General features: G+C 37.2%; 3 protein-coding genes and 1 pseudogene across 3 annotated transcripts; 3 read left to right on the top strand and 1 right to left on the bottom strand.

Annotated features, from left to right (window-relative positions):
- The first annotated feature begins 461 nt into the window (after positions 1–461).
- On the top strand, positions 462–13,538 carry LOC141390399 (uncharacterized). Its single transcript, XM_073963311.1, has 3 exons — positions 462–1,928; positions 1,991–2,268; positions 13,413–13,538. Exons 1-3 carry the CDS (start codon positions 500–502, stop codon positions 13,413–13,415), a joined length of 1,710 nt encoding a protein of 569 aa, XP_073819412.1. The 5' UTR covers positions 462–499; the 3' UTR covers positions 13,416–13,538.
- Positions 6,483–12,063, bottom strand: LOC141390398 (uncharacterized). Its single transcript, XM_073963310.1, has 2 exons — positions 11,294–12,063; positions 6,483–6,958 (listed from the first exon to the last, which is right to left on the bottom strand). Exons 1-2 carry the CDS (start codon positions 11,783–11,785, stop codon positions 6,776–6,778), a joined length of 675 nt encoding a protein of 224 aa, XP_073819411.1. The 5' UTR covers positions 11,786–12,063; the 3' UTR covers positions 6,483–6,775.
- On the top strand, positions 13,417–14,199 carry LOC141391585 (phospholipid phosphatase 5 pseudogene; annotated as a pseudogene).
- Positions 14,161–14,935, top strand: LOC141394938 (protein virilizer-like). Its single transcript, XM_073970119.1, has 2 exons — positions 14,161–14,362; positions 14,419–14,935. Exons 1-2 carry the CDS (start codon positions 14,161–14,163, stop codon positions 14,928–14,930), a joined length of 714 nt encoding a protein of 237 aa, XP_073826220.1. The 3' UTR covers positions 14,931–14,935.
- The last annotated feature ends 83 nt before the right edge of the window (positions 14,936–15,018 follow it).

The following is a 15,018-nucleotide window of genomic DNA, read 5'->3' as shown; positions in this document are numbered from 1 at the left end:
TGGATTTTCCCAAGTAGACTTGTACGTTTGAAGTCACTTATTATTTTAGGGAAATTGTACCTGTTGATATTTGTACAACAAACAAAATCACTCAATGAGAATGTGCTGATTTTCCGCAAGTAGGATTGTACATTTAAAGTCAACTTTATGATTTCGGGATAAATATAACCACACACTTATTATTTTGGGGAAATTGTACCTGTTGCCATTTGTACAAGAAACAATATTCATCAATTAACTACGCGGATTTTCCGCCATTAGGGAAATTGTACTTGTTGGTTTTTGTACATCAAAAAATATTCCTCAATGAATGCAGTTTTACGCGGATTTTCCGCATAGTCAATCAACGTACAGGTACATATAACACTGAGTACAGGTAGTCTTATTGGAATTTGGATAAACCCGTAAACGTTTAGGTATCTGTTAAAGAGTTTGTTTTTAACAATGAATCGTGGGTCTTCTTCAGTTCCTATCAAACATCGAGTGAATAAATACCAAAATGCCAAGGCCAAAAAACAGTATTCTTTTTGACATGTTTAATACAAACGAATCAAACGAAATAGTGTGTAATATTCAAAGTTGTAGCAATAAAATTTTAAGTGTACATACCGGAAATTTGGAAAGACATCTAAAAAGATTGCACCCTGATCTATATGCAAACTATATCGAACAAAAGCGTGCAAAAACTACTCAAAATAGTGTCCAAACAATGTTACTACGTACAAGTGTGAATCCAAAAAACATCGAACTGGCAATAGTGGAACTATTCACCAAACATGGACGTCCTTTGCACATGGCAGAAGATAGAGCCTTTAAAATTCTTATGGAACCAGTTCTAAGTTTGCTTGGGGTAACAGTCAACGAACACAACATAATGGAAAGAATAATAGCTTTTTCCAAAAATATTAAAACGGAAATATGTGATGATTTGAAGGGGATATTACTCTCTCTAAAGATTGATGTTGCAACCAGATTGGATTTCAGCGTGCTCGGTATCAATGTACAATACATCAAAGATGGGAAAATCGTTATTAAAACGTTGGCAGTAAAAGAGCTTAAGTCCAGGCATACAGCTGAATACCTTAAATCGATTATATTGGAAGTTCTAAAAGAATATGGAGTTGATACCCGCAACATTTTGAGTATAACAACCGACAACGGATCAAACATGATAAAAACTGTTAATAATTTGAACTCCGATTTACAACTGATGACGAATGAGGAAGTTCTGGATAACGAAGATGATGATGATGTGGATTGCCAAGCAGCTATTAATAATATTGAGTCCATTGACTTTAATACATCTTCTTACCAAATAATTAACATTCGTTGTGGTGCCCATACGCTACAACTATGCGTCAATGATGTGTTAAAGCAACAGGCAATAAAAGAAAGAATAGAAAACCTAAGAGACGTCGTCAAAAAACTTCGAACTAAAAAGTTTCTAAATATTCTTAAAAATGAACTTCACAAAAAACCTATAATCGACTGTGCAACAAGATGGAATTCGACATACAATATGATTGAACGCTTATTGGAAATGAGAGAGATTGTAACTACATTAAGCGCGAATAATATGGAATTATTCCTCTGTTCTGATGACTGGTCCTTCGCCAATGAATTTGTTGGAATATTTAAACCTATTTGTACAGCTACAATGAAGCTGCAAACTGAACAACTGTGTTATAGCGAGTTATATATTATTATAATGGATATAACATTCCAAATTGACGCTTTGCCAAACTCGGAAATGAAAACTCTACTAAAAGGGTCCTTGAAAACACGAACCGATAAGCTATTTGATAACGAGCTCTTCAATGCAGCCGTGTTTTTGGATCCACGTGTTAAAGTCTGCATAACAAGTGAACAGAAGCAAAGAGCGAAAAAGTTCATAGTGTCGTTATATAAACGCATGAACTCAATAGAAGGTAAGTTTGCTAAATGAATGCCAAACAATAAAATTTTACTATAATCACATTTTATATTTCAGAATCCCCCGCAGATAACACAGCCTACACAATACTAAATGATATGCCGTCAACAAGCAGGGCCAGTACAGCGAAATCTTTTTCCGAATATCTGCAGATTTTAGATCCTACTACATATACGCCGCATTCTTCAAATCTCGCAAATCTTGAACCCGAATTCTCCATTTACGAGCAACAGTCTAGATTACCACTGAACGGAAATGTTATAGAATATTGGGATTCTCAGAAAAACAATATTAGTGGTATTGCTAAAATTGTACTGGCAATACCATCAACCCAAGTAAGTGTGGAACGGTTGTTTTCAGTTATGAAATACATTCTGTCCGATCAGCGTAATCGATCCGGCAGTCGGAACACTAAAATTTTTAGAGATCCGGCAGTCGGAACACTACGATTTTTAGTGCTCCGCAGCCGAACACTACGATTTTTATTGATCCATTGCTTCGATTTTTAGAGATGCGGCAGTCGGAACATCTTTTTAGTGCTCCGCAGTCGAACACTACGATTTTTATTGATCCTTTGTTTCGATTTTTAGAGATCAGGCAGTCGGAACATTAACATTTTTAGTGATCCGGCAGTCGGAACACTACGATTTTTAGTGCTCCGCAGCCGAACACTACGATTTTTATTGATCCATTGCTTCGATTTTTAGAGATCCGGCAGTCGGAACATTTTTTTAGTGCTCCGCAGTCGAACACTACGATTTTTATTGATCCTTTGTTTCGATTTTTAGAGATCCGGCAGTCGGAACACTAAAATTTTTAGTGATCCGGCAGTCGGAACACTAACATTTTTAGTGATCCGGCAGTCGGAACACTACGATTTTTAGTGCTCCGCAGCCGAACACTACGATTTTTATTGATCCTTTGTTTCGATTTTTAGAGATCCGGCAGTCGGAACACTAAAATTTTTAGTGATCCGGCAGTCGGAACACTACGATTTTTAGTGCTCCGCAGCCGAACACTACGATTTTTATTGATCCATTGTTTCGATTTTTAGAGATCCGGCAGTCGGAACACTACGATTTTTAATGCTCCGCAGTCGAACACTACGATTTTTATTGATCCATTGTTTCGATTTTTAGAGATCCGGCAGTCGGAACACTACGATTTTTAGTGATCTGGCAGTCGGAACACTACGATTTTTAGTGCTCCGCAGCCGAACACTACGATTTTTATTGATCCATTCTCCAAAAATCAAATCAGACGTTTTTCACGTGTTCTATTATAGTTTATTTCTTAATTTGTATTTATTAAAAAAAATTATAAAATATTTAATTTCCCTCACCAATCATAATAAACTCCTTTGTGGTATTTTCTATGTATCCACAGTCAGAACACTACAATTTTTAGTGCGCCATTGTACAAGAACCGAATTAAAGTTTGTCATATTTTCTACTTAAGTTCCCAACGTTATTAATTAATATGTATACATACATGGATATAACAGGTGTATCTGTGTTTTTATGTCTTAATTTGTACTTAATTCAAAAAAAATAAATATTTAATTTTCCTCCCAAATCATAATAAACTCGTGTGTGGTACATTATCATTACCTTATTTTTTAGTGTTCCGACATGTGGTACACTACGATTTTTTAGTGCTCCGACTGCGGAACACTACGATTTTTAGTGTTCCGACTGCGGAGCACTACGATTTTTAGTGTTCCGACTGCGGAGCACTACGATTTTTAGTGTTCCGACTGCGGAGCGCTACGATTGTTAGTGTTCCGACTGCGGTACCCAACGTTTTTAGTGTACCAAAATGTGGTACACTACGTTTTTCGTTGTGCTCCGGAACAGTATCACTAAAATATTTTTTAGTGTTTGTGTTCCGGAACACTAACGCTAAAAATATTTTAGTGATACTGTTCTCGGAGCGGTACACTATGTTAGTGTACTGTTTATTTTCGAACTCTGCTTTATAGACGAGCTAAAGGTCGTCTTTATAGACGAGCTAAAGGTCGTCTTTATAGACGAGCTAAAGGTCGTCTTTATAGACGAGCTAAAGGTCGTCTTTATAGACGAGCTAAAGGTCGTCTTTATAGACGAGCTAAAGGTCGTCTTTATAGACGAGCTAAAGGTCGTCTTTATAGACGAGCTAAAGGTCGTCTTTATAGACGAGCTAAAGGTCGTCTTTATAGACGAGCTAAAGGTCGTCTTTATAGACGAGCTAAAGGTCGTCTTTATAGACGAGCTAAAGGTCGTCTTTATAGACGAGCTAAAGGTCGTCTTTATAGACGAGCTAAAGGTCGTCTTTATAGACGAGCTAAAGGTCGTCTTTATAGACGAGCTAAAGGTCGTCTTTATAGACGAGCTAAAGGTCGTCTTTATAGACGAGCTAAAGGTCGTCTTTATAGACGAGCTAAAGGTCGTCTTTATAGACGAGCTAAAGGTCGTCTTTATAGACGAGCTAAAGGTCGTCTTTATAGACGAGCTAAAGGTCGTCTTTATAGACGAGCTAAAGGTCGTCTTTATAGACGAGCTAAAGGTCGTCTTTATAGACGAGCTAAAGGTCGTCTTTATAGACGAGCTAAAGGTCGTCTTTATAGACGAGCTAAAGGTCGTCTTTATAGACGAGCTAAAGGTCGTCTTTATAGAGGAGCTAAAGGTCGTCTTTATAGAGGAGCTAAATGTCGTCTTTATAGACGAGCAAAAGGTCGTCTCTATAGACGAGCTAAAGGTCGTCTTTATAGACGAGCTAAAGGTCGTCTTTATAGACGATCTTAAGGTCGCCTTTATAGACGATCTTAAGGTCGCCTTTATAGACGATCTTAAGGTCGCCTTTATAGACGAGCTAAAGGTCGTCTTTATAGATGAACTAAGGGTAGTCTTTATAGACGAGCTAAAGGTCGTCTTTATTGACGAGCTAAGGGTCGTCTTTATAGAGGAGCTAAGGTCGGTCTTTATAGACGAGATAAAGGTCACTTTAATAGACAAGCTAAAAGTTGTCTTTATAGACGAGCTCTAAAGGTCGTCTTTAAAGACGAGCTAAATGTCGTCTTTATTGACGAGCTAAATGTCGTTTTTATTGACGAGCTAAAGGTCGTCTTTATAGACGAGCTGAAGGTCGTCTTTATAGACGAGCTCTAAAGGTCGTCTTTATAGACGAGCTCTAAAGGTCGTCTTTATAGACAAGCTTTAAAGTTCGTCTTTATAGACGAGCCCTAAAGGTCGTCTTTATAGACGAGCTCTAAAAGTCGTCTTTATAGACGAGCTCTAAAGGTCGTCTTTATACACGAGCTCTAAAGTTCGTCTTTATAGACGGGCTCTAAAGGTCGTCTTTATAGACGAGCTCTAAAGATCGTATTTATAGACGAGATAAAGGTCGTCTTTATAGACGAGATAAAGGTCGTCTTTATAGACGAGATAAAGGTCGTCTTTATAGACGAGCTCTAAAGTTCGGCTTTATAGACGAGCTCTAAAGTTCGTCTTTATTGACGGGCTAAAGGTCGTCTTTATTGACGAGCTAAAGGTCGTCTTTATTGACGAGCTAAAGGTCGTGTTTATAGATGAGCTACAAGGTCGTGTTTATAGATGAGCTACAAGGTCGTCTTTATAGACGAGCCGAAGGTAGTCTTTATATACGAGCTAAAGATCGTCTTAATAGACGAGCTATAGGTCGGCTTTATAAACGAGCTAAAGGTAGTCTTTATAGACGAGCTAAAGGTCGTCTTTATAGACGAGCTAAAGGTCGTGTTTATAGATGAGCTACAAAGTCGTCTCGATGGACGGGCTAAACTTCGTCTCTATAGACGAGCTAAAGGTGGTCTCTATAGACGAGTCGTCTCTATAGTCTTTATATTCGAGCTCTAAAGTTCGTCTTTATAGACGAGCTAAAGGTCGTCTTTATAGACGAGCTCTAAAGGTCGTCTTTATACACGAGCTCTAAAGTTCGTCTTTATAGACGAGCTCTAAAGGTCGTCTTTATAGACGAGCTCTAAAGATCGTCTTTATAGACGAGCTCTAAAGGTCGTCTTTATAGACGAGCTCTAAAGTTCGGCTTTATAGACGAGCTCTAAAGTTCGTCTTTATTGACGGGCTAAAGGTCGTCTTTATTGACGAGCTAAAGGTCGTCTTTATTGACGAGCTAAAGGTCGTGTTTATAGATGAGCTACAAGGTCGTCTTTATAGACGAGCCGAAGGTAGTCTTTATATACGAGCTAAAGATCGTCTTAATAGACGAGCTATAGGTCGGCTTTATAGACGAGCTAAAGGTAGTCTTTATAGACGAGCTAAAGGTCGTCTTTATAGACGAGCTAAAGGTCGTGTTTATAGATGAGCTACAAGGTCGTCTCGATAGACGGGCTAAACTTCGTCTCTATAGACGAGCTAAAGGTGGTCTCTATAGACGAGTCGTCTCTATAGAAGAGTCGTCTCTATAGACGAGCTAATGGTCGGCTGTTGTTAAAGGTCGTCTTTATAGGTGAGTTAAAGTTGGTCAATACCTGCATATTGTCGTAATATTACTCTTAAACTTAAATCAATTTAGTAAATTATAATTTCTATAAAATATTACTTTATTCGAAAAAATACATATTTACAAAAGATATTTTCTTAAAGTATTGAACATAAAATATTGAAAAATTAAAACGTTAGTAACAACAATTAAACTGGAAGAAATGTATGCTCTGTCAAAGATTCTGCAAAAGTGTACTATTTTTAAAATTTTCACAATTTTTTACCTTATAAATTTGAGAAAAAAATTTTCAAAATAGTAGATTCTTGCAGGTTTTGGAAGAGAGCAGTAGTATACAATTGAGCGAGTTGTTGCTTTTTTGCAAGCTCTTTATTCCACATCAAATCTGGAATAGCCCTTAAAACGTATTGATGATGTTGTATTCGTTTTGTGGGGTAAAAATCGTAAACTACTTGATGCCAGTGAGCCGGAAGCGGCAGAGTTCGGTACTACTGCTGGGCGGGCAATTGTAAATGTATCTTCCAAACTGACAGTATTGGCTCGATTTGTGCTCTGAAAAGAGAAGAGGGAAATATGAATGTTAAATTTGTAGAAAATCAGGTGTATGTACATATCGTCGGTGTCATGCTTAAGTGTTCCATACGCCGTTTGCCTGATTCAAGAAAAACTCATGTTAATGTTTAAGGCCATACAGGATAAAAATGGTGCAATAATCCAATATTTTAAGAGCTCAGTTCTACTTAACTAAACTCATGGAAAACATCAGTAGTATATTTTAGTCAGATATCTGTGATAGTCTAGAAGTTATGGCTAATTTTTATAATTGCAAAAAGTTGCTGAATTGTTCCATGGAATCTTTTTTTCATGTTTTTGGCAGTTTGTGTCACATGGAACACGTTTTGTCACATTTCAACCAAAACACTTTTTATCAATCGTGTTCCACCTCCCTTATATGAAGTGCTACTGTGGAGTTGGAAAATCAGGACCTTAAACGAAAAATTTATTTTTCTCATATAAATACAATAAGGACCATTATTATATGTTTCCTTAACATTTATTTAAGGGATTGCCTCCACTTATTACTATTTCTTTGTGGTAAAATCGGACAAAACGGATTGATATTTTGCATTTCAAAGGTAACATTAAAAATTTAAACGCGTTTTTCTTATAATACCATTTTTTTAGTCGGTGTCCACACTAGCTTCAAGTCGAATGAACGTTTTTGCGTATATTTTTGTGGACTTACATCAAAATTTTGTCTTTAAACTAGGGATTTTTTGTTTAAACGATTGATAAATTTTCGTTTTCATATAACAATACAATATTCAAAAATATTTGGATTTAGAAAATATTATTCTTCAGTTTTTAAACCAAGTCCTATAAAACAATTTGTTCCATACGCCACACTTTTCCGTAACTTGGCAAAAATGGGCCGTTTTTTGTTCCAAACGCCATCATTTTTGTTGCGGAACAATTCGTTTTTGTATCTTTTTGTTCCATACGCCAAACGACATGGATATGGAACTAAAAAGTTCAAAGTTGTTTTGTTCCATACGCCAGGCTTTATGGATATGGAACAAAACGACAAGATATTTTGGGTCACAAAGCGAATATGGAACATTATGGCATCTGAATATCTCAGAAACTATAAGAGATAGAGAAAAACCGACCAAAAAGTCTGAAAGAGCATGGTTCAAAACCTTGTAAGGTACCTTTATCTCAAAATGTCAAAAATGGCGTATGGAACACTTAAGCATGACGCCGACGATATGTATGGATATGTGCATCTTTTAAACCATTTTCTTAAGGGGCTATGGCGACTTACAAATTTTACAAAATCGAAAATGTTTCTATTGGCTCATATTAAAGTACAGGTAGAATAGAATGTGTTGCAAAAATTTCGAGTCGATCGGACAAAAATTAGCTGAGATATGAGCGTCAGAAAGAGAATTTCATCGTGATTTGTAAGTTACATAGAAGTTTGAAACTCGATTTTCTCAAAATGGCATGTTGGAATGCTGTGCCCACTATAGCTCGAAAACGGATGATCCGATCTTCACGTGTTTTTGTGGGATTATTATACATATTAAATCATTGTACTTAAGGGCGACTTTAAAAACAAATTAACGGATTTATGGCGGAAAAACTTTCCATTTTTTAGTTCACAATTTTTTTCAAAATGGTTATTTTTTAATTCCGTTTCGCTTAAGTACAATATTATTAGGTTCTTAATGATCCCACAAAAACATATGCTGATCGGTTTATTCGTTTTCGAGCTACAGTGGGCACCGCAAACTGCTTTAATAAAACACTGTTTCGTAGTCGGCCACTTGTCAGAACACTGTGCAATATTTTTCAACAAAAAAAATCTGAAAGTAGCTAAAAGTGTGATCTATTAGATGAAAGCAAAACCTTCTAAAAAAACATTTGTTAAGGAATCTAACAAATATGAAAAACAAATTCATGAAAAATGACATTTTCTGTGCTCAATAAGGGGTTATGGCCCCTTCAATATGATTGCAGAAACAGTTATTTATTATACCCTCAACATTTATGCTAACGAGGGTATATACACTTTCATACGGGCAAAATGTGCCTCATCGAAATAATGGTTTTAGACCCCAAGTATGTTTGGACTAAAAGTGTTTCAGACACTTTGGAGTCGATTGAGCAATGTCCGTCCGTCTGTCTGTCTGCCTGGCTGGAGCGCACGATAACTCTCGAACGGATGAACCGATTCGGTTCAAATTTTGGCTTTCGTAATATTTTGCCCAAACTTATGGGCCGATTCCGTACAGCGAGGCGAGTCATGTCGCGTCGTCTATCGTCTCTGTGACAAAATTTAAAAAATGCACTACGTACAGCGATAGAAAATAATCGTCGATAACAAGTTATTTTTATTTTTTTTATTTTATTTTTATTCGTTAGTAAAAATGAACGGCGACAGCTAATTTGTTGTCGCCGGAAAATGAACATTACGGCGACAAAATTTGACGTCGTCGTGCGACTTTTGCCATACGTAATGGAAAAATTGCAACTGGCAACGCGACACGACTCGCCTCGCTGTACGGAATCGGCCCATTAGTTTAAGTTCGAAGATGGGCTATATCGGTCCACTCTTTCCGGTACCTCCCCCACAAAAGTTCGAAAATGTTCGGAAAATTTGTGCGCACGATAACTCTTGCAGGGAGTAACCGATTTGGTCCATACTTTGCCCATCGTAAAATGTGTACCAAACTTACATAATTTTTCAATATAGACTTAATCGGCCCACTCCTTCGGGTACCTCCCACACAAAATTTCGAAAAGTTCAGTTTAGGGCCATCTCTCGAATCGCTCTGATTTTTGTTTTAGAAACTTGTATTCACTGCCCTCCATACGACGGTACAAGTTTCATTAGGGGCAAATCCATACTTCCTGAGAAAATACCCTGAAAGTTGCAAAAAAAACACTATGACACCGTGTGAGGTGGTTGGAGCGCAAGATAATTCAAGAACGGATCTGCCGATTCGGTCCAAAATTTGGCCTTAGTAATATTTTGTCCAAACATAGTTTAAGTTTGAAGATAAGCCACATCGGTCCACTCCTTCAGATACCTCCCCCACAAAAGTTCAAAAATGTTCGAAAAATTTGTTCATACGGTAACTCTTGAAGGAAGTGAACGAATAGGTCCATACTTTACACATCCTAATATATCTACTAGATATAGATCAGGTTCGAATATGGTTTAGATTTGTTCACTCTTTCGAGTACCTCCCACACAACATTTCGGATAAGCTCACTTTAAGACCTGCTATCGAATCACTTTGATTCTTGAGTAAACATCCCGAAGGGTGTAAAAACCCCCTATGGCACCATATGTAGTGGCTGGTGATCCACTTTCATAATGGTCAATGTAGATCCATTCCTTTTAGTATCTCTTCCGGGTATATCGGGTATATCTCTGTCGGCAAAACTGACTGATACTTTTTTACTTGTTTATTTATTTCATAAACAACTTTACATTAACCCTGCGTTTACACATGACAGGACAGTTGTGTTCATGTATTGATTGTCAAAAATCCAAAACTTGCCTGTGTGACGTTGGCGTCCAGACAACTGCAAAAACAGTTGTAAAGTTATGAATGAAAATCGTCGATTTCTTTTTGTTTTCCGTTCACATATTTTGTTTTCGTTCATGTTCTTTTGTTTTCAATACATTTCAATTATTATCTTACACATTTTCACTAAAAAATGTCAAAAATTTGTTAACCAGACTGTCTGTGAAAAAATGATGGACAGCTGGAAGACAGCCGACAAATGCATGTATGTTAGTAAATCAGAGTTGTATTTGAAGACAAACTGTTTGGTGTAAACGTCTAGCAATTCAAGCAATCGGGGCAATAGAAAAGAATTATATTATATTACATTTATGCATGTTGACACTACTCCCAACAGTCTTAACAAAATAGTCATCATCCTGCTTATCTTAAGGCAGTGTAAACTATTATTATTTTTTTAGAACTTGAGTTCTAATATAACCTTAACCTCTAAGTCAAATACATATTTGGCTACACCGATCAGGAATATGTATATAAAATTTAATATCAAAATCCAATCGTTTATAAAACTGGAACCATTCTAAATATTCCTTATAGTGCGTATAACCCAAATGGAAACCGGCCGGCTTTCTATTTTTACGATAAGCCTTTTGACAGCTTAATTCGCTAACAATTCCCAATAGACTAATAATGAACTTATTAACTTATTTTGTCATAAAATCACAATTATTTATATAACATCAGGGGCGCGCACATGGGTTCATATGGCTATAAATAAAATTACATATAATAAAATAATTATTTGTACATCTGTATGTACAACAACAGTACAAAAAATCATACTAACCCATCGTTCTAAATCACAGAATGTTATAGTGTAACTAGAATTTATGACTGTGGTATTAGTTCTGCTTTTACTCAGCCTACTATTATTATTACTACCGCCAACACCACCTCCGCCCAAATCACTTCCTCTGCCACCGGAACTTTTTGTTGAGCTAAGGTTGTTATTATTGTTACTGCCACTTGAAGTGGACAACATTCTCAAATGTAGGCCTCTATTTGTTGAAAATAGTATGGGTATATTACGTTTTAGGGGTATGGATGATGATGACGACGTTTGTGAAATAGTGCGGGACTCTAATGGTGAAGATGTTATACTGGCCAATGTAACTCCTGCCGATGATGATGATGGGAGTATTTCATATTCATTTTCTGCCGCTGCCAAAGATCTATTTGTATTGTTGTTGCTAAATGAAACACGATTTGCAAGTCTTAAAGCCAATTTTGATTTATTAGTTAGTGATGTTTCCGTTTGGCTATGTTCATCGTTTGACATTTTGCCACAGGAAAAAAGTGAATAAAATTTGCTTATTCGAAATTCCTGTATGGTCAAGCATTTAATTGTTGGTTACTTCCACAGCATAACTCTGTTTCCGGTTGATTTTTTTTCTCACTTCACTATCACTTGTTAAAACTGTTTCTATATTTTTTTAAGTATTAAAGTTTATTTGCAGTTTTTTTCTTATTTTTGTAAGCTCTGCTATGTTTTTGGTTTTATTTGCATTGCATTTCTTACTTTATCCATCTGAATTGGCTAAATATCCTTTCTAGCCTGTCAATTGCTTTGGTTGCTATGGAGTATTTTTAGTACATGTACTAATATTTGGAACGTTTTTCTATTTTGTTACCAAGGTGATTTTCAGACTTCAAAATATAAACGTTAATAAACGAATTTTTGAAAGTTTGAAAAAAAGTGATTTTCTTAAAAACTTTTGCTATTAAACGTCTGATGATACCTATATTTTCTTTTGTCGCGTATATGGACCATGGTAAGCACATACTTTTTATATATAACTACTAAAAAGTATCAGTCAGAGCCATGAGCTCGTCTATAAAGACGACCTTGAGCTCGTCTATAAAGACGACCTTGAGCTCGTCTATAAAGACGACCTTGAGCTCGTCTATAAAGACGACCTTTAGCTCGTCTATAAAGACGACCTTTAGCTCGTCTATAAAGACGACCTTTAGCTCGTCTATAAAGACGACCTTTAGCTCGTCTATAAAGGCGACCTTTAGCTCGTCTATAAAGACGACCTTTAGCTCGTCTATAAAGACGACCTTTCGATCGTCTATAAAGACGACCTTTCGATCGTCTATAAAGACGACCTTTAGATCGCCTATAAACACCACCTTTAGCTCGCCTATAAACACCACCTTTAGCTCGTCTATAAAGACGACGAACCTTAAGCTCGTCTATAAAGACGACGAACCTTAAGCTCGTCTATAAATACGACGAACCTTTAGCTCGCCTATAAAGACGACGAACCTTTAGCTCGTCTATAAAGACGACCTTGAGCTCGTCTATAAAGACGACCTTGAGCTCGTCTACAAAGACGACCTTGAGCTCGTCTATAAAGACGACCTTGAGCTCGTCTATAAAGACGACCTTGAGCTCGTCTATAAAGACGACCTTGAGCTCGTCTATAAAGACGACCTTGAGCTCGTCTATAAAGACGACCTTGAGCTCGTCTATAAAGACGACCTTGAGCTCGTCTATAAAGACGACCTTGAGCTCGTCTATAAAGACGACCTTGAGCTCGTCTATAAAGACGACCTTGAGCTCGTCTATAAAGACGACCTTGAGCTCGTCTATAAAGACGACCTTGAGCTCGTCTATAAAGACGACCTTGAGCTCGTCTATAAAGACGACCTTGAGCTCGTCTATAAAGACGACCTTGAGCTCGTCTATAAAGACGACCTTGAGCTCGTCTATAAAGACGACCTTTAGCTCGTCTATAAAAACGACCTTCAGCTCTTCTATAAAGACGACCTTTAGCTCGACTCCCCTCAACTCGTCTAAAAATTCCCTTCAGCTCGTCTTTAGTTTTCCACATTTATCTCCCGACGAAAGACCGCAACACTCTAATCCTAATTTAATTCTTTCTTTCTTTTTGAATCTTTAGTAAACTGGAAACCCAAACCGCCTTTAAACGTGTCATACACCCCGAAGAAATGTGGATGTATAAGAATCCACGAGCCCAAGATTATGTTTCACCCTTAGCATTACTGTTAGCTGTTATAATTGGGCCATTGTTGGTGACATCATTTCATTTAATGTTTACCAAAGATAGAAGAGATTTTCGTGCCGCCTCTTGGGCCTGGACTCTGATATTGGGGTTGAATGGCTTGGCAACAAGTCTACTCAAAATCAGTGTTGGACGACCAAGGCCAGATTTTTACTATCGTTGTTTTCCCGATGGCATTATGCATTTGACAAGCAATGTCACATCAAACACCGACAATATGTTGGATCTTTTCAATTGTACCGGCAGTATTACCGCTATTAATGAGGGACGTAAAAGTTTTCCCAGTGGTCATTCGTCATGTAAGTTTAATTAGAATACAAAATCCGTCATATTCCTAATATGTTTTCACTCTCCTCTTGCAGTTGCATTTGCTGGTTTTGGTTTTATCACCTACTATGTAGCATGGAGCCATTTAATATTTTGGAATCAGCTGTACTACAAGTTATCGATGCATTACATGAAAATTGTCTGTCATATCAACAGCCACGGCGATTTTTACCCGTTTCCAAAAAGTTTGATATTTCTGTAGATTCTTCGGCACAAAGAAGTTTTGCCAATTTTCTACGTGCCTATTTCAATCATCACACTTTGGCTGAATCACTGCTCTTGCTGTTGAGTAATTGTGATGCCCTGCCATCTTCGTTGGTATTGGCCAGTTTGGATTTATTGCAGGCTTTTTTTTTTGTCTACACACATTGGCATTGACTATTTGGTTGATGATGGTTTTGAGGTGGCTCAAATGTTGGTGGCCATCCTTTTGGGAATTGAAGATGTACCCTCCCAGGAAATGGAAGATGTTGTCGATCAGGAGGAAGCAGAATGTGAAGGTAGGATAAATGTTATTTCTTATGGAATTTTAATTGACATTTATTTGATTTTTTAGATACTGAAATGAAACCACTGGATGGTGAAACTAAACCAACGGACCAAGAGGATGTGAAAAAATCTCCCACACAACCAACAGAGCCCAATGCAACTGATGTTACTGCGACTACAACAACTACAGAAATCGCAGATAACAAATCTAGCAATGATCCCGAGGCAATGGAACTTGCTGAAAATGATGATATTCAAGATTTGGCCCAAAAACATTGCAAACGTTCCTATGAAGATCAATTCATTAAACTGGGTATAGAATTATCATACAAGGTACAAACTCGTTATCATTTGGATGCCATTGTTTACTACTCAACTGTGGCAGAGCCATATGATGCCAGCAACTTGGCCACGCATTTACATGCTCTCTACTCAATGCCGATGGCCGACAATATACCGTGGAAGTTATTGGTCTCAATAATCAGCTACACATTTTCATGGATCTTATCAAGCAAGAACATGATGCCAGACCAGTTTTTACCATTTATGATCCCCTTAACGGTGATGACTATCAAATGACCAGCGATTATTGGTTGATTTGACAACCCAAGACTTTGAAACTCAATTTGAACGTGTAACATGTGACCTAACCGAATTGGCTCAATCG

Source organism: Musca autumnalis, unplaced genomic scaffold (assembly GCF_047663935.1).
Source record: "Musca autumnalis isolate F117 unplaced genomic scaffold, ASM4766393v1 scaffold_1, whole genome shotgun sequence".
NCBI classification, from domain to species: Eukaryota; Metazoa; Arthropoda; class Insecta; order Diptera; family Muscidae; genus Musca; species Musca autumnalis.
The sequence above is the reverse complement of the archived record's forward strand: the minus strand, read 5'-3'. Positions and strand labels throughout refer to the sequence as shown.

Coding starts and splice junctions, on each gene's coding strand:
- LOC141390398 (XM_073963310.1), bottom strand. CDS start 11,785: ATGTCAAACGATGAACATAGCCAAACGGAAACATCACTAACTAATAAA. Junction 6,959..11,293: donor TCTGTGATTTAGAACGATGG/GTTAGTATGATT, acceptor TTCTCTTTTCAG/AGCACAAATCGAGCCAATAC.
- LOC141394938 (XM_073970119.1), top strand. CDS start 14,161: ATGCCCTGCCATCTTCGTTGGTATTGGCCAGTTTGGATTTATTGCAGG. Junction 14,363..14,418: donor GGAGGAAGCAGAATGTGAAG/GTAGGATAAATG, acceptor TTGATTTTTTAG/ATACTGAAATGAAACCACTG.
- LOC141390399 (XM_073963311.1), top strand. CDS start 500: ATGCCAAGGCCAAAAAACAGTATTCTTTTTGACATGTTTAATACAAAC. Junction 1,929..1,990: donor ACGCATGAACTCAATAGAAG/GTAAGTTTGCTA, acceptor TTTATATTTCAG/AATCCCCCGCAGATAACACA.